This window comes from Penicillium argentinense (assembly GCF_028826775.1).
Source record: "Penicillium argentinense strain IBT 30761 chromosome Unknown utg000005l_segment0_segment0, whole genome shotgun sequence".
In the NCBI taxonomy this organism is placed as follows: domain Eukaryota; kingdom Fungi; phylum Ascomycota; class Eurotiomycetes; order Eurotiales; family Aspergillaceae; genus Penicillium; species Penicillium argentinense.
The window spans coordinates 3,915,832-3,941,672 of NW_026622664.1; the positions used below are offsets into that span (position 1 = coordinate 3,915,832).

Here is a 25,841-nt window from a genome sequence, read left to right on the forward strand (position 1 = left end):
TCCATTGAGACCCATGTCATTTCATTCAGCCCCGGAACAATGTCTGCCTCGATCAGTTCTCAATAGCGCTTGGGGCCGTGGTGCATCATTTTGTGGAATTAGCTTTTATCCTCATAGCCGGCGTTTTTATTTCGCAGTATATATACACGTGCTGAGGTACAGTACATATTTCTCTGACAGTACCCTCTTTGCAAATTGCATATACTTCATTCCCTCTCTTCCCAAATTCCAAGCCTGCCTGTCCATCATAACTCCTTCCGACTCCCTCCGTCACCAACACCACAAGTTCCCAGAAACCCAATCAATCCGCAACGGCGCAACACCACCAACCCCTCCACAATACAGCACCGACCCCCTATCACGAGCGACGATGCTAGACTACATGTCCGATCTAATGTACCCGGACGAACTGATCCCCGTCGCCATAACCATCGACTCAACCATCAACATAGTGAGCAACAACACCATGACCTTCGGACCGCAACCTCATGCCGAGTTGAAAGCGTTGATAACTATACTAGAGGCCAGCACGAATTCCCGAACCCAAGCCTGCGATATCCGCTAGTAAATAGGACAGAGAGGTTAAAGGCCTCTAGACTGGCCTTTATTATCCTCAAGGCTGTGCAACAGGCCGACTGCCTGACGGAAGAAATGGGTCGCAAGCAGAATGTTATTGTTGTGCTGAGGTGTGGTATTAATGTGAAGGGGAGTAATAATAAGGCTACTTCTAATAAGGAGGCGAGGTCTTACTCGTTGAAGGTTTTGTCGGGGAGGAAGCGCGCTTTTTCGGTATCTACTGTCGGTATCTACTGTCGGTCTTTTATGAGAATCATCGCATATACTACCCGCTCTGGAGTATCAGGACCCACTATCTGGACAGACGCCTGCGAACCGTTCTCAATGTTGTGAAGTCTCTAGAAGTATTGACTCGGTTGGTCGATTTGGCTGTGCGAGTTTATATCTCTAGAATCTAGTTCTTGGGACACTGATTCAATAAGATCCAATATAACCCAAAGGCAACTACTATATAGAATTTCCAAGTTGTAGAACTCGGCCGCCCGGATACACGGGGCTTGCGCGTAAATTGAAACACCTCTCCTACCTGCCGTTAGAAAACATACCAAACTATGAGAAATAAACACTAACGAGATCAATCCATGGTCATATTCATACATTAACTTGAAGATTCAGGAGCACCATCTCTACGCCCACCCAAAAATCTCAATAGCACCAGAAAGAACAGGGAGAGAGAGAAAGAAAAACAAAAGCCCCTAACCATCGAAAACACGATTGGTCTAGAGAAACACCAAATTTGAAGAAAAAGACCACACCGGTCCCTGACAGCATAGATCAGAGTATGCATGCGAAGACCATGGAATAAACATACAAATATCGGCGGAGGGCTTGTTTTTTTTGAAGAAAGAAGCAAAGGCCTGTTTGAAAAAGTTCGAGAAGAAAAACTACTGAATGCCCTGAGATTTCAAGGTTTCACAAGTTTTGTTGACTTGGTATGATCGAGGGTGTGGCAAAGGTGGATGAATGTTGAGAATTTGTTGCGAAATGAAGCCAGTTGCGTGCAGGATATCAAAGCCAGTCAAGAGGTGTATTGAGGGGTAAAAAAGCGATGTTTTGACAGATGAACTAGGCAACGAATCGCCCGATGGGGATATCGTGACGATGGAGGTCTTTCGACCACTCCGGTGCGATCTTGTCTCGTTCGTAAAGGAAGCCACAATTATGGCACAGTGTCCGTGGGCCATCAGGACCATCCCGAACAGCCCATACGGCTGTGCCCCAAACCATGCAGTTTGTGCACCGCCAGCTTTGACGTTCCCATTCCGAAAGAGTACCGCCACCGCCACCATATCCAGCACCTGAGCCTGTCTCCGGTGTACCACGACCACCTGGGGTTCCTCGGCCCAGGGGACTGAGGCTGCGGAAACGGCGCTTGCGCTTGTTGCGCTCACCACGACCCAGTGGGGTCTCACTGTCGACGTCAAAGTATCCAGGGCCACTAGTGCTTTGTCGGGAGGCTTCTGGCGTGATGCCGGTGGTTGACGAGAAGCGAGCGGTTTCACGGCGCAGACGTCTAATCTGCCGTTCACGATCGCCCTCTCGTCTCTCGATTTCGTCCTTGGACAATGTCTCCACCTTGGGCTCCCACTCGTCACCAAGGGTCTCGGGGTCATATCGCCAGCCCGCCTCGACGCCGTTGGCCGCCTGATTGTCGATTTCGTTGCCGTACCCATTGATTCCGCTCATGAGGCCGCCGCTTTCGCAGACTTCCTTCTTGAGCTTGAGGACTGTCTCGTAGATACCGTGTGCGATAGCACTAACCCATTCACCACCTAGATGCAGGTCTGCACAGGTGATCTGCGCAAACTCTTCGGCCATGCCTGGCGGGTGCAACAGTGACCACTCAAACTTGTCGGTGTACAGCTTATTTTGCAGATTGATGTTCAAATTGATCAGACAGCGGTAAGCATCGTCCGGATTGAGCAGACTGTCATTGACCAAAGCCTCCTTTGTCGCTGTTACCGAGGAGCCATTCATTCGGCTATCGGGCGTCGCGATATTGGTGGTCGCAGCAGGTGTCATAGAGGTATCTCGGGAAGCCTCGGTTTGCGGAGGCACGCTTGGGTCATGGAATGACTGTGTACTTGAGAAAAGTGGGTGCAATGCCACACCTGCGTACTCCTCCAATTGTTGACGGATCTGGTTGCTGATCGTCATTGTAGTCGCTTGCGGGTTGGGCAAGTCGAGGTCGCGCACGAATCCAACAGCAAACTCCTCCGGTGTCGCAAGAGCCTCATGGAGGTTCCAGAGGAACGTATCCTTGATGCGAAACGGAGGTAGCATTTCTGGTCGTTGATATGCAGGAAGTGTGAAGCTGGGATCCATGCCACGCGGTACGGGAAAAGGTTCGAGAGGTGTGTGTGAAGGGACTTCGACATCGATGCGGATAGGAACAAGTGTAAGAGGTAGCTGAGCCTGGATTTGCAGCTGATCTGCACAGCTGTTGGAGGGTAATATTTTAGCAGGGAGGTAACGGAAAGGGATTACCAACTCGGACGACGGGAATTCGGCTGTAGGGGGAAAGACGTACGCTGGCCGCAGCATCCGCTTGATCATCCATTCACGAAATATGCCTTGGACTTCGACTGGCGCATGCGCTTCCTTGCCCAGCTTTTGAGGTGCCGACAGGGCGCCACCACCAGAGGATTCCTCGCGCCGGAGACTCCTGAGACCTGTAGGTCGCCGGAAGCCATCGCTATCTTCGAAATCTTCGTCATCGTATCCATCTTCGGCATAATTGATTGCGGTCGTGCCGCGCTTCGTGGTTCGCGGTGTCGGGCCAGTTTGCACTGGATAGACGGGAGTGAGCAACGCGTTGCCGTACTGGCGCACGCGCGGCGGGTATGAAGTAATGTAACCGCGAAGAGGGTCCATGTTGGCGATTTGGCTCGACTAATACATGCCCCTTTGCGGGGATTGAAGTCGCGAAAGCCTCTGTTGATCGACGGGTAATTGGAAGGCCAAGGATGGAGGAAGCACGGACAAGTGATCACGAATCGTGATTGTGAGAAACGGGAACAGGATAAAGCCCTATTGTTCACCGCCCCCAAGCTCTAACCAGACAGTTGATTGAGGATGGGTATGTGAATTCGCTGAGCTTGGATTCTGCGCTGTCGCGTTTGAGCCAATCGAGCCGAGTCCATTCCTGGGGTCACGTGTTTTAGGCCTCAGGCGAACGGCGATCATCGGAGCAAGGACCAGTCCATAATCACGTGATATACGGCACATATAGGAGGACGTGTTAAATTAGATTTAGGGTAGATATTATATTGAAGGGACAATGGCCCTGACTGTTGAGTGCCTAACTTTGGGACTCGATATCTGTGAGTGGCACAAAATAAAAATTTATGTTCTGCATAGAAGCTGCCTAGCACTCAGTCCACGTCTTTGTCTTCCACTCTAGGAAGTCAATAGAAACAGGAGTTTATGGCTACGCAAGTAGTAGTAGGTAAGTAGTCGTGCAGGCGGTTGCACGGTTTCATGCAAAAAGCTATTAGAAGATTAGAAAGTTCGGTTCGATGTTAATGACGTAAATATGAAACTGGCACTACGTTTGACCTGGTCACTAATCAAACATCACAGAGATGTCTGTAGGTTGTAGTCGTAGGAATTCCCTGAGCTGACTGATGTGATACGGTGCTTGACTTCGGAATTGGACCGGCTATTGACGCACATAGGAGCCTGCAACTATCAGATATCATTCAAATGAGAATACTGAAATTGATTCCTTGACCTGTACCATATGTCCATGGGCATGCTCTGAACACAGCTCAAATGAATATGAATAGAGAACGAAAAGAAAGTAGGAAAAGAGAACGTAGACACCTAATAGTCAATACGCCAGCCCTACTGTAGAAGGAAATTAAAAATAAAAAAAAAGTTCACATAAGAAACAGACTGGCCTATCATATGTATAAAGTGCACGATTGCTAAAAGAGAGTCAAGAATACTTTCATGGCTAATTGCCAGGATCTGGGTATCGGTACAGATGGGGGCATGGAAGAAGAGTAAAGATATCGATGGATCACCGGAGACCGATAACGCTCTGTGAGGTGAGGGTTAGAAGATGGGAACTAGGCTGATCAAAGTGAGGATTTCCAATCTTACCATCTCCAGTGTCCAGACTCGGCGGATCCAGACCTTGACTGGACCCTTGACACCCTCGACCTTCTCGAGATCAATACCCTCCCACCAGCATCGGCGGGCGGGCTTTCGCCAGAAGAGCAACAGCTTCTGGGCCATGCCCACCGCATTGTTGTTGGCCATGTCGCCGCGAATATCAGTACGGAGCTTTGCAAGGGCCAAGCTGCAGATGACAGCCTTGTTGGGTTCCGGGGCTCGGTGGCCCCATTGGTCCTCTCGGTCGAATCCGCTATTCAAGACTTTAGTATTGAGGACGTATCAACAACGGGGGAATATACTCACCCAGCTGTGAGCATTTCAATGAGGTGCTGCTCTGTTGATCCAGTTTCCTCGCTTTTTCGCAGTCCGGAAAAGATACCATCCTGCTCCAGCAATGCGCGGCCAGCATTCCGCTTGACTTCGAGCATCTCCTCATGCCCGATCTCAGGGCGCGGTGGTATAACATAGAAGTCGAGGTCTTCACGGAGAACGATGATGCCAGCACGGTCTTGGAGCATATCACGCGCGGAGTTCTGCATCGCATCAGGCATGTCCAGTTCTGGCGAGGTCGACGCCGACGGCAGCGAGGACGGAATGGATTGGGCCACGGTGCGGAAGAAATCAAGCATGTACTGAAGCGAAGCAGGGTCGTACTAGAGACTATTGTCAGTTGGATGTTCAATAAAAGGATGTGGTGGTATGCTTTCTCACATCAACCGGGTAAATGTCTCCTTCATGAAACCCACCGATGTGTCCGTCGGGGAGAAGACCATTCGGGAACAGGGAAAGAAGGACGAACTCGGGCAATGTCAACAACTCATCGCGGGAGAGTGTGAACCGGGTGCCACTGCGCCAACTGTCAGCGCTAAGCCAGTCGGTTAGAGAGAACAGGAATCTCTTACCGAAGATCCAATGTAATATTTTCATCTCCGCCGATGTCTAAGCGCATCAAAGGATATTAGTATGAGGCCTCTGAGCCATCAACTCGCCTCGAGCAGCACTTACCACCAAGGGTGTTGATCGGCGGTCCCCCGGTCTGTTGGACCTGGGTGATAATGCTAGAAGCACCTCCGGCGGTAGCCATCACGTAGGTGAATGATTCGAGTGGACTGTAGCCTTCGGTGTAAGGTGGGGGCGGTTCACTATCGTCCGAGCTCTTGCCAGGCGCGTCCCCCTTGGGATCCGAGAAAGACGCTTTGGTATCTGCGACGACCGACGACGAAGGGGCCGGGTCAAGCGACTCCTCAACAGGGGGCGGCGGCGCGAAAGCTGGAAGCGAAGCGGAGGTAGAGGACTCGGTGACTTCGAGACGATTGGGGTCGGAGGATGCGAAGTAGAGAGAAGAGAGAAGGTGGCGGACCGAGTGAACTCGGGGCAGACGCTTCGGAGGGCGAATGCGGCGGGGGCGCGGTGTAATAGTCGTCCTCCCCTAGGGAGTCCGTTGGAGAGGGCGGTCGCGCCGTGGTTGATGGATGTCGAAGGGGTGTTGACTCCGACACGGTGCTAGTGCTATGGGGATCAGATCCAATCGCTGCGAGGCGGTTGATCTGATGGAGTCTGGACTTGCGCCCTAAAGGGTCCGCGGATTGTCGATCAGGAGGCAGGTGGAAACGACGCCCGACCGGATTTCCTGCCGTCAATGAAGGGCGTACTTGGAGATGCACAGGCAATGTGAATGGGGCTCTGGGAGTTTGTCGGTTGCAGGGTTTCGAGGGAGCTGGGAGGGGCGAGGAGGAATGGAATGGGCAGCGCTTAGAGGAGGCGTAGATCACCCTGGCGGTAAGTCCACCACGCTACTGCACGACTTGAATGCCCGCCGTCCACCTGACAGTGTCACTTCGTCTGGTTTTAATGATGTTTTGCTTCTTACATTAAGTCAAGAGAAAAAAATTCATAGGGTTTGAAATTTTCCGGCATGCTAGAAACTATATGAGCCTCGGTATGACTCGCATATGGATTGGATATTGTTTTCGACTAATCATCAAAGCAGAACGGTGCTTAGACATTGCGCTCGGCGAAGCTTTGGATCATACCCTCTAGGGTGGGCTCATACTCCTTGAGAGTCACCTTGTCGCCCTCCAAGACAGTGTTGGCCTGCACAAAGACCTTGCGAGGAACCTTGTTCGCCAGAACGACCTCACGGACCTGAGATGCCCACCAGCTATCCACCGAGGTAATATCATCGTACATGGCCTTACCAGCCTCGACATCAGCCGTGCTCTTGTAGACATGCAGCTTCTGCAGGTACTTCTCGACAGCAGGGCGTCCGTGGGAGAGGATTTTGGATCGATCCAGGTGGATCTCAAGGTCGGACAAGTCGTCCTTGGTGTAATGCAGCTTGACAAAGTCATCGCCAGCATCAAGGAAGGTGCGCAGGATACTGTAACGAGCCTGCATGTGAGCCTGGCCCCATTTCTGGGTCTTGGGATCCCAGAATTCGACAGCAACAAGACCAGCACGAGCCATCTGGAGGTAGGCCGTGAAGAGAACGTCTCCAGCCTCGCCGTCCATGTTCTCGGTGCCATCGCCGAAACCGAAAATTTTCAGGATGCTGAAGTCACAGCCCAGAGCCATGGCAACACACTCGGCACGGCACTCCTCGTAGGACGAGGCAATGGCACCGAAGACGGAGCTCCAGGTCTGACCGGGCTTGTACCAGGTGGTGACGGGCTTGTTGGTCACAGGGCTAATGGGAGGGTTGGAAATATCGAAGTTGTACTCGCCAGGAGCAGTCTCCTGCAGGAGCTTACCAGTACCGTGACCGAGCAGCTCGTGAATACCGACCTGCACCTCGAAGGCGGGATCACGGCAGCGACGGTACACTTCGTGATCCTTCTCCGAAATGAAGGGTATCGGCTCGTTGGGTGCCTTTGCACTGAGGACGTTACCCAAGGACACGTTCTTGAAGCCCAGGTTCTGACGGATGTCATCGTAATTGGGCAGGTTGATGCCAGCGGGGAGACCAGAGCAAGCGAAGCTCAGAACCTCTAGCGAAGTGAAATCGGGACTCAGGAACTTGTCCTTCTCAAAGTCCTGGCTCCAGGGTAGCTTCGGGATCATGCTCTCGGCACTGTCCACCAAAGTGCCGAATGCGCGGGTGCGTTCCAGGTTGACCTGATGAAGTCAGAACTGAAAATAACTGTGTATCTTATTGGGCAAACTTACCAAGGCAACGAAACCCTCCCACTCTCCACGCACACCGTGGGGGTCTCTGTAGGTCTCCACAAAGCCCAGGTTGGTCTCCAGAACCGGCTTCTGGTCCTTCACCCAGACACGCTGACTCTCCTTGAAAGATTCAATGGAGCCAGCGCCAAAGGAGAGAGCATAAGCATCCAACATACGCTTTTGGTTATCGTTAGCCGCATTGAGTTCGGCCTTCTTGATGCTGTGGGACACCTTGGCCATCTCTTCCTTGTAGTCACCAAAGACTAGACGCAGAGTCTTGCCCTTCAGCGAACCTTCTAGCTCAAAAGTATCCAATTTACCCAGATCACGATCCCGCGCGGGTGGATTAGAGACACCAGAAGCAATCAAGAGTTCAAAGTCACCCGAAGCAGTCTTGCGTAGTCTTGTGTTCTCCAATGCGAGACTCTTCTTCTCCATCAGATCTCCAACAGCAGTAATTTCATCCTTGGTAATGGAGGGCGAGTCGGGGTAGTAGGTTGTCATGTGGCCGCTGGCTGGATATCCCAAGTGCATTAATGACTGCTCGCTGGTCTCGTAGATGCCACCACCAGTGGTGCTCGCCTTCTGGTACGCAGCCTTGGTCTCCAGCGTGGCAGAGGCCAGGGCCTCCAGGGCCTCCGCAGGCAAACGGGGAATGAACTTGGAATCGCCGAAGCCCTTGTAGTTACCGCAGTTACCAAGGAACTGAGCGGCATATTCGAGGAAGAAACGGAGGTGTTCGTCGCTGACGGAGGTCTTCTTCGCAAGCCCATTCCAGTCGCCATTGGCGGCGCGGTGCAGGGCAAGGATGAAGTCGTAGATGGGTTCGGACTCGGGGGAAACCTGGCGCAAAGTGACTCGAGTGCCTTCGAATGCAGCTCTATGCAAGTACCCCGCGGCGGTCAGCTTGGAGTTGTCGAGGACGAGACATCTCTCGTCGCGCAAAAACTGCATTTGCGATGGGGGCCAAAATTGATTCTCACCGGCTCATGTGGTGGGCATATCGCTTCAGGCTGTCGTCCTTCAGCGTATCCCAGTGCGACTTGATTTCCAGCTTGACCACAGTGGGCGGCGAGTCGGCCAGATAGTGTTGCTTGACGCTGTCGTCCATGCTGAGCGCTCTGTAGGAATGGGAGAGGGAGAAGGGTTTGGAGTGGAGCGCAGATAGTCGGTGGGAAGGGAGACGATGGAGGGGTAGCGGAGGTCGAATGGAGCTCCGGGTAAGTGACAAACGCGGCGCAATGCCACGCAGGGAGTGCATTGGAGGGTCGAGGGTTAGGTTGTAGCTATGACATATCGAGGTGCAGTGTACCAATCAGGTACTTCTCCGCCCTCGGCATCGCTGTGGAGTACCTCGGAGTACTTGGCACTAGTCTTTGCCAGATTTATCAATAATAGCGACTTGAAAATGTTGTATTTAGGGTGAAATTGAACTATCATCAAACCTAAATACAGCAATGCATTTGATTCTTCCTCATTGAACGTGTCTATGTACTTATGCACCAGAAAATCGCGCAACAGTGGGTATAACAGCAACATGAGGGGTATTTGCAGGAAGATAAAGAAACTAATTCGTTCCTTTCATAGCAGACTTTCATATTTATCCAGACCAGACTTTTGCGGTGGTTGCGATTGTGGTGGCGGCGGAGCCTGCATGGGGGCCTGCATGGGGAATGCTGATGTCGTGTTCATGTTCATGTTCAGCGACGGAGACCTCATGGCATTGTTCGTGCCCATGCCGCCCATACTACTCATACCTCCTCCCATGCCGCTTGGAGGAGGCGGAATGGAGAAGGCGGAGTAGTTGGGGTTTTGCTGAGCAGCCGGTTGAGACATTGGCGCAGCTGCTGACATGTTAGACAGCGATGCCAATGAAGACCCAGTTCGATTGGCTGTTTGAGCCGGTGCAGCCCAGGGATTCGATGGCTGCATGGGCTGCATGGGTTGCATAGATGGGAGCTGTGAGGTAGACATCGCAGGAGGTGCTTGAGGCGCGGGCTGCAGAGATGGAATGGAGTTGAGCTTCTGATCGGGCGTGATAGAGCGGAAACCTCCCGAGTTATTGTTTGTGGACCACGAAAACGCAGGAGACATGCTCGGTCGTTTCGTGGCTGGCTCTGGCTCCATACTTCCCCAGATATCGGCCTCTTTGCCATTCAGCGATGCAGGTTTGTTGCCGAGGACGAGACGCTCAAAGTTGTTTCTTGTGCTATCTGTTTCAGAGGATGTGAGATCAGTCGTGGACTGGGAGAAGCTGTTGGCACCATTCTGGAACCCGCCAGAGTCTCCACCCGACGAGAGCTCTTGCAACTTGCGGACCTGCTCCTTCTCGACCTTGGTGGAAAGGGACTTGATCAGGGCCATGTAGTCATTGAACTGTTTCAAATTCAGGAGAGGTCCAAGACTGAAGCTCCAGAGAATAGGTAGAACCTCGAGGGCGAGGAAATCACTGTCTGCGATTTTTCCAACTTCACGGAAGACCTTCAGTGCTGCCATCATGACCGAAGGCTCTTTTGTCTTGATCGCCTTGAGAGAGGGGACAAGCTTCTCTTGGATAGTATATTTGTCTAGGATGGAGGACTTGACAGTCTTGGATGGTGCCACAGCGCCAGATAGGTCATCGAGACCATCAGACTCATCTGTAGAGCCGCCACACAGCACACTGAATGCTTCCAGACTGCGGACCTTGATCGCAAGGCTGCTAGTGCGGCTGAAGGTGCTGGCGATTGGTGGAAAGACTTCATTTTTGACGGTACTGAAATCAAGCGTAGGAAGGAATACCGGGAGGCATTTGATTGAAGCATCTACCAAAGAGTGGGTGGGCGAGTCCAGTCCAAGGCGGATGAGTGGTAAGATTTCTGGAAGAACAGTCAGTTCACGCTCGCAAAGTATGCTGAAATCAAGGGAAAACGTACCATCTTTGAATTCCATGCCAGTGCAGTTCTCCGTCACCAGCTTCATATTCTCAAGAAGAACCATAAGGCCTGCATCTTTCTTTGAGTCGCGTTCTTGGGCTGGTTTGCCCGACGCAGTGCCAAATAACTCCTTCAAACGGGGGATGATCTTTTCGGGAAAGACACGGCGTCCATTTGGAATGCGTTGAAGGATACCAAAGACGTTCTGCAATAGAAGGGCCAGCAAATCGCGGTCCTTCAGTTCATCAAGCAGCGCGCCCAAAAGCTTCCTTTCCAACACCGAGACAGGAAAGTCTGGTAGGACTCGTTGGAGGCCTCGCAAGAACTGAGACTTTTCGTTCGGGTTCTTGGCCGGGAGAGACTCCAAAAATCGGATAGTCGATACCAGAACATTATCAAAATATGGTGATTGTTGAAACTCGCGCGCATTCATACGCTGGGCAGGCCTCCGTGTGATCAACCTGGGTAGCACCTGGGATAGAACATCCCTCGGGATAGGATTAGAGCAGAGGAAGTTATTGCTCTGAGAGGGAGTAGTGGAAGGGGAGCTGAGCAGCTTTTTATAGGTCGACAAGTTCGCATGGGTTTCCAGTGGGGAGACGTGGGGTGAATTGTAGAGAGCGATGATGATCAGACCCAAAGAGAACATGTCGGCGGCGGACGACACGTTGGAATCCATGGCAAAATCCGGAGAAGTGTAATTCATGTTGAGCTGCACAGAAGGTGGTAGTCTTGGATCTTGATAGAGAACCTCGGAGACGGCCAGTGGTGGCAGCGTCGAACGAGTTTCCGACGAATCTGGAGGCCCCGCAAATCCAAGACCAGAGATCTTCCAATCCGATTTAGCATTGACATAGATGGCATCCGGACTCAGGTTACCGTGGACAAGGCCTGCGGATTCGTGAAGGAATTCAAGACCCTTTGCCACTTGCAGTAAGCCCTTTTGGATTTCTAGTTCATCAATCTCAAATTCCCTCCGCCTGCGAGTTCCATCGGCATCCTCTACCATATAGCGATTAGCTCTCGAACCACCCGAAGCACCTTCTTGCTCGTTTTTATCCAATAAAAGACCAGAAAGCGAGGCTGTCAGATGTTCTGTCGCAAACATGAGACCACCGTTGCGGGTTTCCTCGACGGGCTCGAGCACTTGAAGGATGGAGGGTGTCGCAATCTGGCCAGATTGCTGGCCTCCCGTTTGAGTCGCTCAATCACATCCTCCTGTATCTTCTTCGTTCCGGATCCTGATGAGCGGGTGCCAAATCCGCCTGATCGCGGTTCGAGGGTCTTGCGTTCGAAGATGAAAACAGACGCCGGGGTGCCGGTGGATTTCTTCTTGGCATCGTGGATTTTCCAGGGGCCTGAGTAGATAGTCGCGTGGGGAGCGATCTGATAATTGGCGGAAATATTCGAGCTGAATGACTTCAACGCGTTCGAAAACATCGTGGATCCGAGTGCACGGTGGACGTGCAGATCATAGAAGACAGGTCGAAACTGGGTTGATGACGGTTCGTTTCACAGGACCGTGACGAGACTGGTAGCGTACATAACTCCTCCGCATCGAGCGGATTGATCTGGACCGAAGATGGAGTATGCGACGCGGTGCTTTGCGCGCTTTACGTCGCGATCGAGACGTCCACTCGCTCGAGTCCAGTGGACACTAGCCCTGGCGAGCTCCAGCCCCAATCTCGGCTGCGATAACAATGTTCCTATCGCAGGGGTCACGTGCTGGAAAGCTCGAGCTGAACTCTCGGGGCCGGTCAGGTGATCCCCCGCTTTGCGTCGGCCAAAACTTCAAAGGCCGGCCAGAACTGCAGCCCTGCGCATCCGAAGTCGGCGGGTCTGGGACGTATCGAGCCTCTCTGATTGGCCCGATCGGGTACACGGCCGCTAAGTCATCGTCTCCGGGGAGAACCGCGAAGGCGGTGAGGGCGTTGATTTCCCTTTTTGGGCGCGTCGGAGTTGGTCTTGCACTCCGAGACGTGCGGAGTCATCGTTTAAAAACAGTCGGTCCTCCCTCCCTTCCCCCCATACTTCAATCCAGCTCACATATAGATTCAGTCATGAAGTCGCTTCAACAATTGACCCGCCGTGCGGCGTTGGCCGGCCTTACACGCCCCCGTTTGTCCTCGCAGATCCCATCCACCCGGTCATGGCAGCGCAACTTTGGTGCGACGGCCGCTGCGGCTTCTCAGTTGCTTGGCCTGGATCCCTCCAAGCTGAGCATTACCAAGACGAGCACTCCTAAGGAGCTTACTCCTAACAATGAGCTTGTCTTTGGCCGGACCTTCACTGGTACGTGTTTCATCCATGCACTATGCGCTGCTTCAATTGCTAATTGGATCTAGACCACATGCTCTCGATTGAATGGACCGCCACCGATGGGTGGCACACTCCCCGCATTATCCCCTACCAGAACCTCAGCCTGGACCCGTCCACCTGTGTGTTCCACTACGCTTTCGAGTGCTTCGAGGGAATGAAGGCATACAAGGATCACAATGGGGGGACCCGTCTGTTCCGGCCCAACAAGAACATGGAGCGTCTGAACAAGTCCTCCGCGCGCATTGCCCTGCCGACCTTTGACGGCGAGGCTTTGACCAAGCTGATTGGAGAGTTTGTGAAGGTCGACGACCGTTTCATTCCGGAGTGAGTGACTCTTGTTTGTTCTGGTCATCTAAATATGTTGCCGATGACTTACTTTTATAGTGCCCGTGGCTACTCTCTGTACCTGCGACCCACCATGATCGGTACCCAGAAGACTCTTGGCGTCGGTCCCCCCGGCTCGGCCCTGCTGTTCGTCATTGCAAGCCCTGTCGGTCCTTACTACCCCACCGGCTTCAAGGCCATCTCCCTGGAGGCCACCGACTATGCCGTCCGCGCCTGGCCCGGTGGTGTTGGTGACAAGAAGCTCGGTGCCAACTACGCCCCGTGCATCCTGCCCCAGCTCGAGGCTGCGTCCCGCGGCTTCCAGCAGAATCTGTGGCTCTTCGGCGAGGAGGAGTACGTGACCGAGGTCGGTACTATGAATCTCTTCATCGCTCTGAAGAACAAGGAGACCGGCAAGAAGGAGCTCATCACTGCTCCTCTGGACGGTACCATTCTGGAAGGTGTCACTCGTGACTCCGTGCTCTCCCTAGCCCGCGAGCGTCTTGTGCCCGAGGGCTGGGAGATCTCGGAGCGCAAGATCCGCATGGCGGATGTCGCCGAGGCCGCCGAGGAGGGCCGCATGATTGAGGTCTTCGGTGCCGGCACCGCTGCCATTGTCAGTCCGGTGCGGAACATCAGCTACCGCGGCAAGATGGTGGACTGCGGTCTGAAGGAGAATGAGGAGGCTGGTGAGATTGCCCTCAAGATGAAGAACTGGATTGAGGGTATCCAGTACGGTGATGAGGATCACCCCTGGAGTTACGTTGTTTAATGGAGATGGGTATATTATTTTAGGATCACATACGTGTGGTTCGGTTTAAAGAGATTTGTTTTTTACTATACGCACTTTTGGCATATGCTTTTGAGCATGAACTTCAAAAGCTATTAGCTTTTTCTGTTTTTATGTCTAGGGTTGGACCTCATGATCATTGCCGTGGGATGTTTGGGAAAGGCATCTTCTCGTCATCTTTTCGGTTTTTTAAGAGAGCATTAGATTCATTTTTAAACAATTTTTTCCCAAAATCCCGCAAGATGAAGTATCTGGCATGACATTGAAAGAAACCTGGACTTGAGTTGTCACTTTTCAGTGGGAACTGCCCAGTGCGGATAAAGAAATTCGGAAAGAAATTCGGGATTAGCTAAATTCTATGCTTTCGAGGAGATGTCCCCTACGCTTAAGTATACAATGACCATGCCATGGCCTGTTACATACTTCCGGCTCCGTTGGGCCTTTCAACGCGTTACTACTCCTGCAGTTTAGTCTGAGCCTAGAAAAAAAATACCACAACATAACCGTCAGAAGCGATCTTCAAACAGAACTCTTCTAGCGCATCCTAGTGGCTACTAGAAATCTGCCAGAATACCTACAACCATCGCCCGTCTCGATTATACACATCGACAAGTTGCCTCAACCCACCCAAAACAAACAACATAGCCCTTCTCCCCAAGCCCTCACTCACAATGCCCTTTATTCCTCCTCCTACTCCTTCACGGCCCAAATCCGAAGTGGACCCAGTAAGGTCAGAGCCTCTACAACGTCGCATAGCGCCAGCGAAGCTTCGATCGACACGCGGGGGTAACCCTCAAACAGGAAATACCTCAATCGATCCCTTCGAGTTCCACTTCACGCATTTGAGTCACGCCTTAAATGCTTAAAGATGCTTGGCTATCTTGGCCCAAATAATATGCTGGCGAGAGACCTGTTTAACAATATCAAAGCGGAGGAGGAGGGTACTTGGAAATCCGTGCTTATAGATGGGGGGGGGGGGGGGGGGGGGGGGCGCTGCTAAATAAGCGGTTCTTCCTGGCACTTGGGATTTAGTTCATGCAGCAGACTTCTGGTAAGACTTGCTATGAGTACTTGAATTTCACAAAGCTTACTTGGTCCACAGGTATCAATATCGTGAGCTACTACGCTCCAACACTATTCCAGGATAGCCTTGGAAGGGGCCAAGAGGAATCTTTGTTCGTTGGCTGCTTCCTTCAAGTGTGGTATATCATCGCCTCATTTCTGACGGTATGAGCTCCACCACTTGCCAATCTGGTTCTATCTGATACATCGCAGTGACAAATGATCGACTCAGTTGGTAGAAGATGTCTATTCATCATCATGGCAATCGGAATGTGCACCGTGCTAGTTTGCGAAGCCATCACCGTAGCCATCGACAAAAAGCCCTCCGGCATCGCAGCCGTATTCTTCGTCTTCGCATTCGAGGCCTCCCTCACGTGGGGTGAGTTGCATTCCTTTTTATCTTTGTACTCAGATAGTTATGTGGGCAAGTTAACATCACTTTACAGGCTGGATGGCCACGGTCAGGGTGTATCCCGCCGAGATCCTTTCGCTGACAATTGATCCAAGGGCACGGCGCTAGCTGCGGCGGCGGATTTCCTTGGGAATTTTCTGGTAAGACAGGCCCAGAATTACCAATACAAGTTTCGGCTGAGATTCCTAACTTTTCTACATCGCTAGGTCGTCGAAATCACACCACCCGCCCTTCAAAAATATCAGGCACAAGACCTATATCATTTTCGCGGTTTTAATGTTGTCGCTGCTTTTATTGTTTACTGCTTTACCCCGAGACCTCAATTTGGAGTCTGTTGATCTCCTTTTCTTGAATGATGAGGTGCGGGACCGAGAGATTGAAGCGAAGCAGACTTTTTATCAAAAGTCTTTTCAATGGAAGGTTGTGCCTCGGGCCTGGATGGCTGTTAATGAGGCGAAGGCGAGAAAGAAGGCAGGGTTTGCTGAGGCATTGGTCGATATTGAGCCTGCCCAATCTGATGCGAAGGATATTGGACCGAGTCATGTGGAGTATAGTAGTACCGCATAGTCGCCCTCTACGCAGTGTTCGTCGTGAAGCGGGGTCAGCGAGTGGAATTGGAATATCCGAATACGTGTCTCGAATAGTTTATTTAAATTCAAGGAAACGTAGTCTTAGTAGATCAATTACTATCGGTGTGTTGGAATATCTGGAGTGTATTAGTTAGTGCTGGCGGTGGTTGATTACTGCGTTCGGCTATGATTTCAAGCCTGGGCTTAATATATCAGTGTTGACCTCAACCCCGAGGAGGCAAATCGGTACATCGGAATGCCGAGTCGCGACATGACCAGAATATTTATATTTCGAATGTAAGGGTACTCCAGAAATAATCATATTTCCAAAGTTCTTTTCGAGATCAATCTTGCAATTCTCACTCCAAAGGGCTGCCATCATGAGAAAAGTGTCCATCATCGGAGTATAATACTTTCCACTTTCCACCACCTCGCCTTAGGTACCACTAACAACAAGAGAAAGGCAACCGGGACTCTCAGCTCTCGCATCGCCAGGCCTTGAAGCTGCTGGCCATAAGGTCACCGCCATATAACGCAAAGACTCAAACAAACCCGCGCCAGAATGTCTCAAGGTTGTCAAGGTCGACTATCAGAACAAGGTGGAACTGGTATCTACCTTCACCGGGCAGGATGTTGTTATTAGGTACAGATCCTGCCCTTCTTCTATATCCAAAGCTATTCTAACTGACAATACTAGCGCCGTCCCATTCACCAACCTCACCACCGAAAAACTGATCATCGATGCCTACGTCACCGCTTCCATCAAGCGCTTCATTCCAACTGAATTCACCACCCATACTCGAATCCCAAGGAAAAGATTTCATTCCGCCAATATCTCTCGTCCGTAATGACCAGGCCCTCCGGCGCCACGACATGGACCTCCGTCAACATTCGGCGCCTTCTTCGATATGGGCATCAAGTACGGTGTTCTTGGTCCGAATCCCGTGAGCAAGAAGGCTGTTTTTTATAGCGGAGGCGACAAGGTTATCGCTGTCTCTACGCTCTCGAATATCGCCACAGCGATTGTCAAATTATTGGGCAATGAGAGTACCTTTGAGGCTGCTGTTAATCAGCCCATTTATATCTGCTCGGCTGCTGTCTCGGAGCGTCGGTTGACGGAGCTTGTTTCTGATTTTACTGGTATTGACTTTGGGATTCCGGAAGAGGTTTCGGTTAGGGAGGTTATTTAGATGTCGGATGAGAAGTTGAAGCAGGGTGATATGTCTGTGTTTATTGATTATTACTTTCAGATGATGTATGGGAAGAGGTATAAGGGTAGTGACTTTATGGAGTTAATTGGAATGAGCGGTTGGGGTTGCGGATTATATCTGAAGGGGAGATTAGGGAGACCAATCGGCAAGCCCTGGGTTACTAGAGAGATATCTTGGGCATTGTCATTTGCGCTGTCCTTGAAGGTATTACCGTATACTCGTCACTATATCCATAGAAACTGTACTGTTCTAGACTTAGCCTCCTACAGACCGAGCCGTATCAAGACGAAAAATATTTCCTTCGTGTCAATACTTGAATCGAATCTCCTTATGCAGTACGATCCGGCACCGCAGCCTTCGAAGCCTTAAACGACTGCTCAAAGTCAGCAATTATATCATCAATATGCTCCGTTCCAACAGAAATCCGAATTCCATCCTCCGTAACACCCGAATCCTCTTTTTCCTTATCAGAGAGCTGCTCATGGGTCGTTGACCAAGGATGAATAGCCAGCGTCTTAGAATCACCAACACTAAAAAGGAGTCAGTCAAACAAGCCCTCGACAGCAATCGCAGCACATACTTAGCCAAATTCGAAATCAACTTGAACCCATCAACAACCTGACTCCCGGCCGCCGCACCCCCCTTAACCCCAAAAGAAAGCACACCTCCAAACCCACGGGGTAAATATTTCTTCGCAAGAGCATGCGACGGATGATCCTCCAAACCCGGATACGAAACCCAGCTAACATGCTCATTCTTCTGCAACCACCGCGCAAGCGCAAGGGCATTAGTCGCATGACGCTCCGAGCGCAGGGACAACGTCTCCAGTCCCAGAATCAGCTGCTGCGCCGCGAACGGGTTCAGCGCTGAGCCGAGGTCGCGCAGAATCTCAACCCGCACCCGAATCGCGTACGCAATTGAGCCGAACGTCTCCCAGAATTTCAGGCCGTGGTACCCCTCGGATGGCTCGATGAATTGTGGGAATCGAGACCCGTGCGCGCCCCAGTCGAATTTGCCGCTGTCGATTACTACGCCGCCGATTGTTGTACCGTGCCCGCCGATCCATTTGGTTGCGCTGTGTACGACTATGTCGGCACCGTGGTCGATGGGTCGGGCGAAGTAGCCACCTGCGCCGAAGGTGTTGTCGACCTATGAGAATAGTGAGTAAAGCTGACATGTAATCTCTTGACAATTTTGAGAGGAGTGGCGTACAACAACCGGAACCCCCTTCTCATGCGCAACCCTCGCGATCTCCTCAAAATCCGGAACATTATACCTGGGATTCCCAATAGTCTCAACATAAACCGCCTTCGTCTTCTCATCAATAGCAGCCGCAATATCAGCGGGCTTGTCACCAGCAACAAACTTCGTCGTGATCCCGAGACGCGGGAAAAGCACCTTGAACTGGTTATATGTGCCACCGTACAAATTGCTCGTGGAAACGATATTATCGCCCGCATGCGCGAGCGCCGAAATCGCCATGAACTGTGCTGCTTGGCCCGAGGCAGCTGCGACGGCCGCAACGCCGCCCTCTAGAGCCGCGATGCGCTTTTCGAAGACGTCGACGGTCGGATTCATGATTCGGCTGTAGATGTTGCCGAATTCTTTCAGCCCGAAGAGTCGGGCGCCGTGCGCGGAGTCATTGAAGGTGTAGGAGGTTGTGGCGTAGATGGGGACTGCGCGGGAGTTGGTTGCTGAGTCTGGTTCGTGGCTGCATTTGGTGTTGTTAGCGCCGGATACTAGGATAGAGCAGGTGCTGGTGTACGAAGGGGAAGTAGCTGTACCCGGCGTGCAACTGGAGGGTCTCAAAGTGGAGATTCTGGGGATCGGACATGGTGGATTGCGGGGAAGCGGGTGGGTTCAGGTGTCGACGGGACGGCGATACAATAGTAACTACTAAGACAGAAGTATTCGTGTAGGGATATAATGCAATAGAATTGGGATCTGGAAATGTCCTCCTTATGTACTCCCCTAACCGAGGAGAGGGACAGAGCTACCGCGGGTTTCGATGGCGTGATCGTACTTGAGCTTCCTTTTGGTTCCGCGATTTTTATTTTTCGTTACGCGGTGCCAATCACGCATTCTCGCGTGAGAGTCGACTCTGGCGGGGTCCGACCCCGCTAGTTCGTATTTCGGTTGTAACAGGGATTCTGCCACCAGGTGCGACTGTCCTTTTGTCGTGCAATCTAAATGTATACACCAGATGTATGCCAGTGCTAAATCATCCCATCCTAGGTAGTTTGGTCGCAATTCTATAGAGTGCTAATATATACCAGTAATTCCGGCTGTTTACTAGATTGTCGCATCACCTGACTTTTCGTGCAGCATGGTTGTTTCATGTTGTCTTCTCACACTATTCTGCCTTCTCTTGTCTGTACTACATCGTTGTGGTGTTTACCCCGGATTAGTTAACTTAGTTAGCTCACCGGCCTCCACGCCTTACACTTCAGGTACCCGTACATCGTTCAGGCCGCCATTTGGAATCGCTAACAGCCACCCAAGTGCCCACCTCTGATCTTAGCTCTTCATAACTACTGGTGTAGCTGTGCAAACATCCTTGCAGTCCTCTGCATTTGACGGGCAATTCTAAGGTTAGGACGAATCACGAAAGCAATTGTCATTAGTTAGCAAAGACGTTATTGCTAACTGCCTGACCAAACAAAAATTGCCAAACAAACTGTAGTATTACCTTATAAAAGCCACCTTCTTGCCCTCTTGATATTACGATCTCAGCCTCATCACTTCCATATCTGCTATACCTCAATCAAAAAAATCCACCTCCCACCAATCATCATCAAATTTACAATCGCAATGAAGGTGTTCCGGGCCTTACCATTCATCACCCCCGTGGCCGGCCCAGTAGCCGACGGAGTCTGCCAGGTAGGGTGTGCAGCCGTCGTCATGGCTTGCTACGGCGCAGCGGGTTTTACCCTGCCAGCATAATGACTTGTAATGCAGCGTTCGGCGCATGCCAGAAGGCCCGTGCTGCAGTGTTGTTTACTCCAACGCTGTGAGATCTCCTGGGTCTTTTATGGTGGATTTATAGGATAGGGCAATCTATGATAAATGATGAAGGCAATTGCTATCGATGAAAACATCATGGAGCCCACTGTCATAGTTAAAGCCTCCGTAGCATAAATATCCCTCACTTCCCTCTCATGTTAATACACCTGATCTCCTCGCTAGTCCATCTCTGCCTTGAATCCCCCGCAAGCACTATCTACCACTACTAGAGTCAACTAGACCACATTTGAACAAAATGAAATTATTCCGCACCTTACTCCCCACCGTACCCGGCCTAGCTAGCCCCGATACCTACGCAATATGCCATGCAGGATGCGCAGCACTAGTCGTCCCCTGCTACAAGGCTACAAGGCGGCCGGCTACACTTTCGGCACCAGTCTAGCAGCAGACGCACCTCCAGCCGTCGTAGCTTGCAACAAAGGATTCGGCAAATGCCAGCAACAATGCGCTTTTGCCGCACCGCCTACAGGGACGTCGACGGTTCCACAGCCAAGAGATTCTTAATACACTTCAAGTGATGCAGGCGGCAATTCAGAAAAGCGGTCTTCCAATAACGACAAGCCAAGTCCAGGTGGCTTTTCTTTGTTCGTCACTTCGCAGGCTATTTTTATAATTGCTAGGCGAGAAATGTTTCAAGTGGCTGAGAGACCCTGAAATTGCATGTCAACTTGGACACCAGCGGGTATCAGCGCCCAATACACCAATGAAAAGTACCGGTTTACCAGGTTTAGGCAGCGCTGCCAAGGGGTCCACCCGTGGCGGTGCGTTTCTTCAAGAATACATTACTACTTAGTATTATGGATAGGCAGCAGAAAAAGACAAACAAAAGCGATCCCTCCTCTAGATATTCGTCCTAGATCTTTTGCTCTCGAAAAGTCCATCTCCACACCCCGCATCAGCTGCCACACTCACCTGCATCACTCTACAGTTCTACTGTAGTTCCCCGTCGATCGCCGTAAATCACCCTAGGCTACCCTGGGATACCCCAAGGTACGGTCAGCCCTATCATGCAAGCCACCTGACTGCCAAGATGTCACCGATGACGCCGGCGCGACGACGTGGCTGACTTGGGCCGCTTTATATCCCAGCTGCCTTGCTTCGCGTCGCGCTTTCTTCCTTTCTCTGGCTGACAACCACAACCAGCTTTTCCAGCACCCCACACCCAACTCAACTTCTCTAACATCCACCACCAAGATGAACCTCCCCTGGATCCAAGCCATCCGGATCATCCAGATAATTTTCGGCCTCATCGTCGTCGGCCTAACCGCCTACGGTATGTTCATTCAGCCCGGTCACTCACCCACATTACCTGCAGCAGCATCCTAACCTCACTCTGCCAAAAGTCATCAGCTCCTTCTACGACTGGTGGTCCTTCTCCAGCACAGTCGACTTCCTCCTCTTCCTAGGCTGCTGGACCGCCTTTGTCGCAACACCCTACCTCGGCGCCGCCCCAATCTTCTTCCCGCGCCTCGCGCACCGCTTCGTTATTCCCGGTGTCGAGGTCGTCACGATGATCTTCTGGTTTGCGGGCTTCATTGCCCTCGGTGCGGAGTTGCCGCCGCCTAGGTATTGTCATTATAGCACCTGTCGGTCTTTGCAGGCGGTTACTGTTTTTGGGGCTTTTGAGTGGTATGCTTCCCTCGGTTTGTATTTTTATTTTTATTTTTCTTAAGCCTGGCTGTTGCTAATCTCTTTGGATGGTTTTAGGGTCCTCTTCTCCGTCACGACGTACTTTGCCATTATTGACCTGCTGCACCATCGGAATTCGGGCGAGAGTGCGCAGAAGACGCAGCATAATGCCCACCTCGGGGTTTAGCTCGCGACAATGATTCATGCGATTCATACCTGAGGACGAACCTTTCGATGCGATGGAGAGTGAGGTGCTGACGCGACGAGTTTGCGATTTATTCGATTCACGATACCCCCTGAGGTCTTTATGTCTTGTCTTTCTGTTGACGATCTTATGACCTTAATAATGAGAATAGTCTTTGTATCATGATACCTTCAGTGTTAGTTTGCATGCATGAAACCAGGACACATGCGAGATTGATAGTGCCAGATCGTATGATATACTTCTATAGGGTAGATGCAGGCTGTGAGTGTATACTTCAAGTAACCAGTCAGCAGCCAAGGTGATAAAGCGTTCCACTGGATGCGTACCTCCTTAGGGCATCTAAGAATAATCATCGGTTGGTCATACCGATTTGTTGGATTCGGCTTATCGCCCCACTCGGCCGGAAACGGCTGTTGTCCGGTTCGGGATTCAACTCGAGTAATGGCAATTGACGGGCTGCTATTTGCTATTACTGGTAGGTGATTATTATTTAGGATCTAATTGAATATGCAATTTGTCGTTTATTTAATTCCACATTATGTATATGGTACAGTCGTATGTAGTAGCTGGATATACATAGGGAATGTTAGGTAAGTGCGATATCGCGATCGGCGCGGCATGGCGGGTGGCTTGGCCCCGAACAGAGTCACATCGACTAGCTTGAACCTGCGCTCGACCCCGACCGAACACGGTGAGGCAGTGTTGATGCAATTCAAGGTCGGCAGGCGTACAGTAATGCTGAACAGGCTGAGATGGAAGTGCGGCACTGGCAGTCGCCACCAACGAAAATTTTCTGATCTGGTCCGCGATGGCCCACATGGGCAAAAACGAGCCGGGTCGCATTCGCCAGTACCAGAGAATGGAGAAAATTTTTCATTCACATTAGAAAACTAGTGAAGGGCCCAAAACATTTCTAAGAGACTCGCCCCAGGTCTGCAAGCAGAGTGCCCACGGCGTTATTTTTACATAATACATTTCCCCTCCTCCGCGATCTCGCAGTGGTTTGACAAGCGTCGCGTGCTTCTCCACTCGAAAGCCCTCGGTGGTACCCGCGCGACCTACGCTGGTCGTGGTGGAGCCCACTGGCAGTTTCGCGCTGGTCAGATCCTTACCCTTACCCGTGATCTCTCCTCTCCTCTCTTTCGTACCACGCTCTCGCTCCAGGTATGGCAGACGACCGGGTCTTCAACGCGCCGTGGTCGGATAAGACAAAGTCGAAGATGGTGTCTGAGAGCCCCGTCACGGAGGCGCAGCCCCAGCACGAGCAGCAGTTACCGGAAAAGGGCTTTGAGGATGTCGACTACGAGAAGTACGGCGCCAGCCGCGAGTCGAATCCGCTGCCGGAGCTGAAGCGCAAGCTGAAGAGCAGACATTTGCAGATGATTGCCATTGGTGAGTACTCACGCTTGGACGGTGTGGAAATCTTTTATACTGATTGTCTTGTGACTCAGGTGGTACCATCGGAACTGGTCTTTTCATCTCGAGCGGAACGGCTATTGTCGACGCTGGTCCTGTGGGTGCGCTGATCGCTTATATCTTTGTCGGAACTATCGTCTACTCGGTCATGACGGCGCTGGGTGAACTTGCGACGTATATACCCATTCCCGGTTCGTTCACGACGTACGCGGCACGGTTGATCCATCCCAGCTTGGGTTTCTCGATGGGTTGGATCTATTGGTTCTCGTGGGCGTCGACCTTTGCTCTCGAATTGACCACGACCGGTTTGATTATTCAGTTCTGGGACAGCACCATTCCCATCTCTATCTTTATCGCTGTATTCTGGGTTATGATCATCATTTTTAACTTGATGCCCGTGAGCTTCTATGGTGAAATGGAGTTCTGGTTCTCCAGCATCAAAGTGATTACCGTTATTGGCTTCATGATCTTCGCCATCTGCATGAACGCCGGTGTGGGTGACGAGGGATATATCGGATTCCGTTACTGGGTGGACCCTGGTCCTTTTGTGGCTCCAAAGGCATATTTGGTGGAAACTATGACTCCGTCTGTGGCTAAGTTTGTCGGATTTTGGTCGGTTCTGATCAAGGCCGGTTTCTCTTACCAGGGTACCGAGCTTGTCGGTATCGCGGCTGGTGAGACTGAAAACCCTCGCAAGACCGTGCCGTCTGCCATCCGCAAGACTTTTATCCGAATTGTCGTCTTCTTCATCCTGACCATTTTCTTCATCGGAATTGTCGTGCCCTCCACCGACGACGGTCTCGTGACGAGCGAGGGTGCCGGCGCCGACGCTTACAACGCCAATGCTTCGCCATTTGTGATCGCCGCCAACCGTGCCGGTGTGAGCGTTCTTCCCGACATCATCAACGCCGTTCTCTTGACAGTCGTGCTCTCGGCGGCCAACTCCAACGTCTACAGTGGCAGCCGTATCATCGTCGGTCTGGCCCAGGAAGGCTTCGCGCCGCACTTCATGAAGAAGACCTCCAAGGGTGGTGTCCCCTACTACGCCGTGGGCTTCACCGCCGCGTTCGGTCTACTCGGTTTCCTGAACGTCTCGAACGAGGGTGCAGAGGTCTTCAACTGGCTCCTGCAGATCTCCGGTGTGGCCGGTTTCATCACCTGGTGCTCTCTGAACGCCTGCCACATCGCGTTCCAGCGGGCGCTCAAGGCGCGGGACGTGTCGCGCGATATTCTGCCTTACAAGGCGATATGGCAGCCCTGGCTGTCGTACTACGGCCTGTTCTTCAACATCCTCATTATCCTCACCCAGGGCTTTACCTCGTTCATTCCCCACTTCCAGGTCAAGGAGTTCTTCATCAGTTACCTCAGTCTGATCCTGTTCGTGGTGCTGTACCTCGGCCACTGGGCTCTGTTCCGGCCCAAGTTCGTCAAGCCGCTTGATGCTGATCTGGATACGGGCCGGACGACGTTTGACAACGAGACGTGGGAGACAACCGAGCCGACCACGTGGTACGGCAAGGCCTGGCACTGGATCTGTGACTAAGCAATTCGATGCCATGTTATATTATTTGGTCTTGTATATAATTTCTGGCATGTGGCATGGCGTTTTGAGGACCTTTTTTAAAACTATTTGTATCATATTCATACATATTATGGGACCTTACATATTCTTAGTTATTCGAGTCATCGCATCTCTACTACAGTAAGACCACGCAAAGCATACCTTTTCTGTACAGCCGCAGCAACAAAGTTTCCCTCGATAATTAGAATCATCACAATCCCGAAGCTACTCAAGGCTGACCGCATGTGAATCCCCGCGGCATGTGAGGCCCGCAGATGACATCGTGCTGCATAATCCGACCAGGGGTGGTGGCGACCCACTAGTGCGGTACCTGTGCAAAGTATGGGGCTACCGGCCTGGAGCGAGGTACCGCCTCTCAAAGAGCCGAGGTACTTGCGCTCGACCCATCGTGCGCCTGGAGATTTCACCCAAAAAGGTCGCTCTCTCCGGATTTCCCTTTTTACTCCAGACTCCCTTCTTTCTCCCCCACATTCTCTCGCTTTCTACGCCCGGCCTCGTCAGCTCTGGGAGTCTCGAATAC

The 25,841-nt window shown here is 51.7% G+C and overlaps 10 protein-coding genes across 10 annotated transcripts; 5 read left to right on the forward strand and 5 right to left on the reverse strand.

Annotated features, from left to right (window-relative positions):
* Window positions 1–1,641: 1,641 nt before the first annotated feature.
* On the reverse strand, window positions 1,642–3,450 carry N7532_006262 (putative RSC complex subunit Sfh1; the record flags this gene model as incomplete). The annotated part of the gene is made up of 1 exon (XM_056618756.1): window positions 1,642–3,450. One exon carries the CDS (start codon window positions 3,448–3,450, stop codon window positions 1,642–1,644), a length of 1,809 nt encoding a protein of 602 aa, XP_056474915.1.
* A 1,233-nt stretch (window positions 3,451–4,683) lies between these two features.
* Window positions 4,684–6,127, reverse strand: N7532_006263 (putative general stress response protein Whi2; the record flags this gene model as incomplete). The annotated part of the gene is made up of 5 exons (XM_056618757.1): window positions 4,684–4,948; window positions 5,002–5,351; window positions 5,410–5,545; window positions 5,601–5,637; window positions 5,704–6,127. Coding segments are annotated over 5 exons (1,212 nt in total), but the record flags the coding sequence as incomplete, so codon positions are not given.
* A 569-nt stretch (window positions 6,128–6,696) lies between these two features.
* Window positions 6,697–8,974, reverse strand: N7532_006264 (dipeptidyl-peptidase III; the record flags this gene model as incomplete). Its single annotated transcript, XM_056618758.1, has 3 exons — window positions 6,697–7,812; window positions 7,864–8,743; window positions 8,847–8,974. The coding sequence occupies 3 exons, from the start codon at window positions 8,972–8,974 to the stop codon at window positions 6,697–6,699; spliced, it is 2,124 nt and encodes a 707-aa protein (XP_056474917.1).
* A 470-nt stretch (window positions 8,975–9,444) lies between these two features.
* Window positions 9,445–12,218, reverse strand: N7532_006265 (putative protein kinase Scy1; the record flags this gene model as incomplete). The annotated part of the gene is made up of 3 exons (XM_056618759.1): window positions 9,445–10,721; window positions 10,779–11,961; window positions 11,991–12,218. The coding sequence occupies 3 exons, from the start codon at window positions 12,216–12,218 to the stop codon at window positions 9,445–9,447; spliced, it is 2,688 nt and encodes an 895-aa protein (XP_056474918.1).
* A 620-nt stretch (window positions 12,219–12,838) lies between these two features.
* N7532_006266 (branched-chain amino acid aminotransferase, cytosolic) lies at window positions 12,839–14,193 on the forward strand (the record flags this gene model as incomplete). Its single annotated transcript, XM_056618760.1, has 3 exons — window positions 12,839–13,070; window positions 13,124–13,421; window positions 13,482–14,193. 3 exons carry the CDS (start codon window positions 12,839–12,841, stop codon window positions 14,191–14,193), a joined length of 1,242 nt encoding a protein of 413 aa, XP_056474919.1.
* A 1,299-nt stretch (window positions 14,194–15,492) lies between these two features.
* On the forward strand, window positions 15,493–15,793 carry N7532_006267 (uncharacterized protein; the record flags this gene model as incomplete). The annotated part of the gene is made up of 2 exons (XM_056618761.1): window positions 15,493–15,652; window positions 15,720–15,793. The coding sequence occupies 2 exons, from the start codon at window positions 15,493–15,495 to the stop codon at window positions 15,791–15,793; spliced, it is 234 nt and encodes a 77-aa protein (XP_056474920.1).
* Window positions 15,794–17,162: 1,369 nt separating this feature from the next.
* Window positions 17,163–17,444, forward strand: N7532_006268 (NAD(P)-binding protein; the record flags this gene model as incomplete). The annotated part of the gene is made up of 1 exon (XM_056618762.1): window positions 17,163–17,444. The coding sequence occupies one exon, from the start codon at window positions 17,163–17,165 to the stop codon at window positions 17,442–17,444; it is 282 nt and encodes a 93-aa protein (XP_056474921.1).
* Window positions 17,445–17,793: 349 nt separating this feature from the next.
* On the reverse strand, window positions 17,794–19,299 carry N7532_006269 (O-acetylhomoserine aminocarboxypropyltransferase/cysteine synthase family protein; the record flags this gene model as incomplete). The annotated part of the gene is made up of 4 exons (XM_056618763.1): window positions 17,794–17,995; window positions 18,046–18,614; window positions 18,678–19,176; window positions 19,250–19,299. 4 exons carry the CDS (start codon window positions 19,297–19,299, stop codon window positions 17,794–17,796), a joined length of 1,320 nt encoding a protein of 439 aa, XP_056474922.1.
* A 2,384-nt stretch (window positions 19,300–21,683) lies between these two features.
* N7532_006270 (MARVEL domain-containing protein) lies at window positions 21,684–22,305 on the forward strand (the record flags this gene model as incomplete). The annotated part of the gene is made up of 3 exons (XM_056618764.1): window positions 21,684–21,762; window positions 21,833–22,118; window positions 22,197–22,305. 3 exons carry the CDS (start codon window positions 21,684–21,686, stop codon window positions 22,303–22,305), a joined length of 474 nt encoding a protein of 157 aa, XP_056474923.1.
* Window positions 22,306–23,489: 1,184 nt separating this feature from the next.
* N7532_006271 (putative arginine transporter) lies at window positions 23,490–25,282 on the forward strand (the record flags this gene model as incomplete). The annotated part of the gene is made up of 2 exons (XM_056618765.1): window positions 23,490–23,715; window positions 23,775–25,282. The coding sequence occupies 2 exons, from the start codon at window positions 23,490–23,492 to the stop codon at window positions 25,280–25,282; spliced, it is 1,734 nt and encodes a 577-aa protein (XP_056474924.1).
* Between the last annotated feature and the right edge of the window lie 559 nt (window positions 25,283–25,841).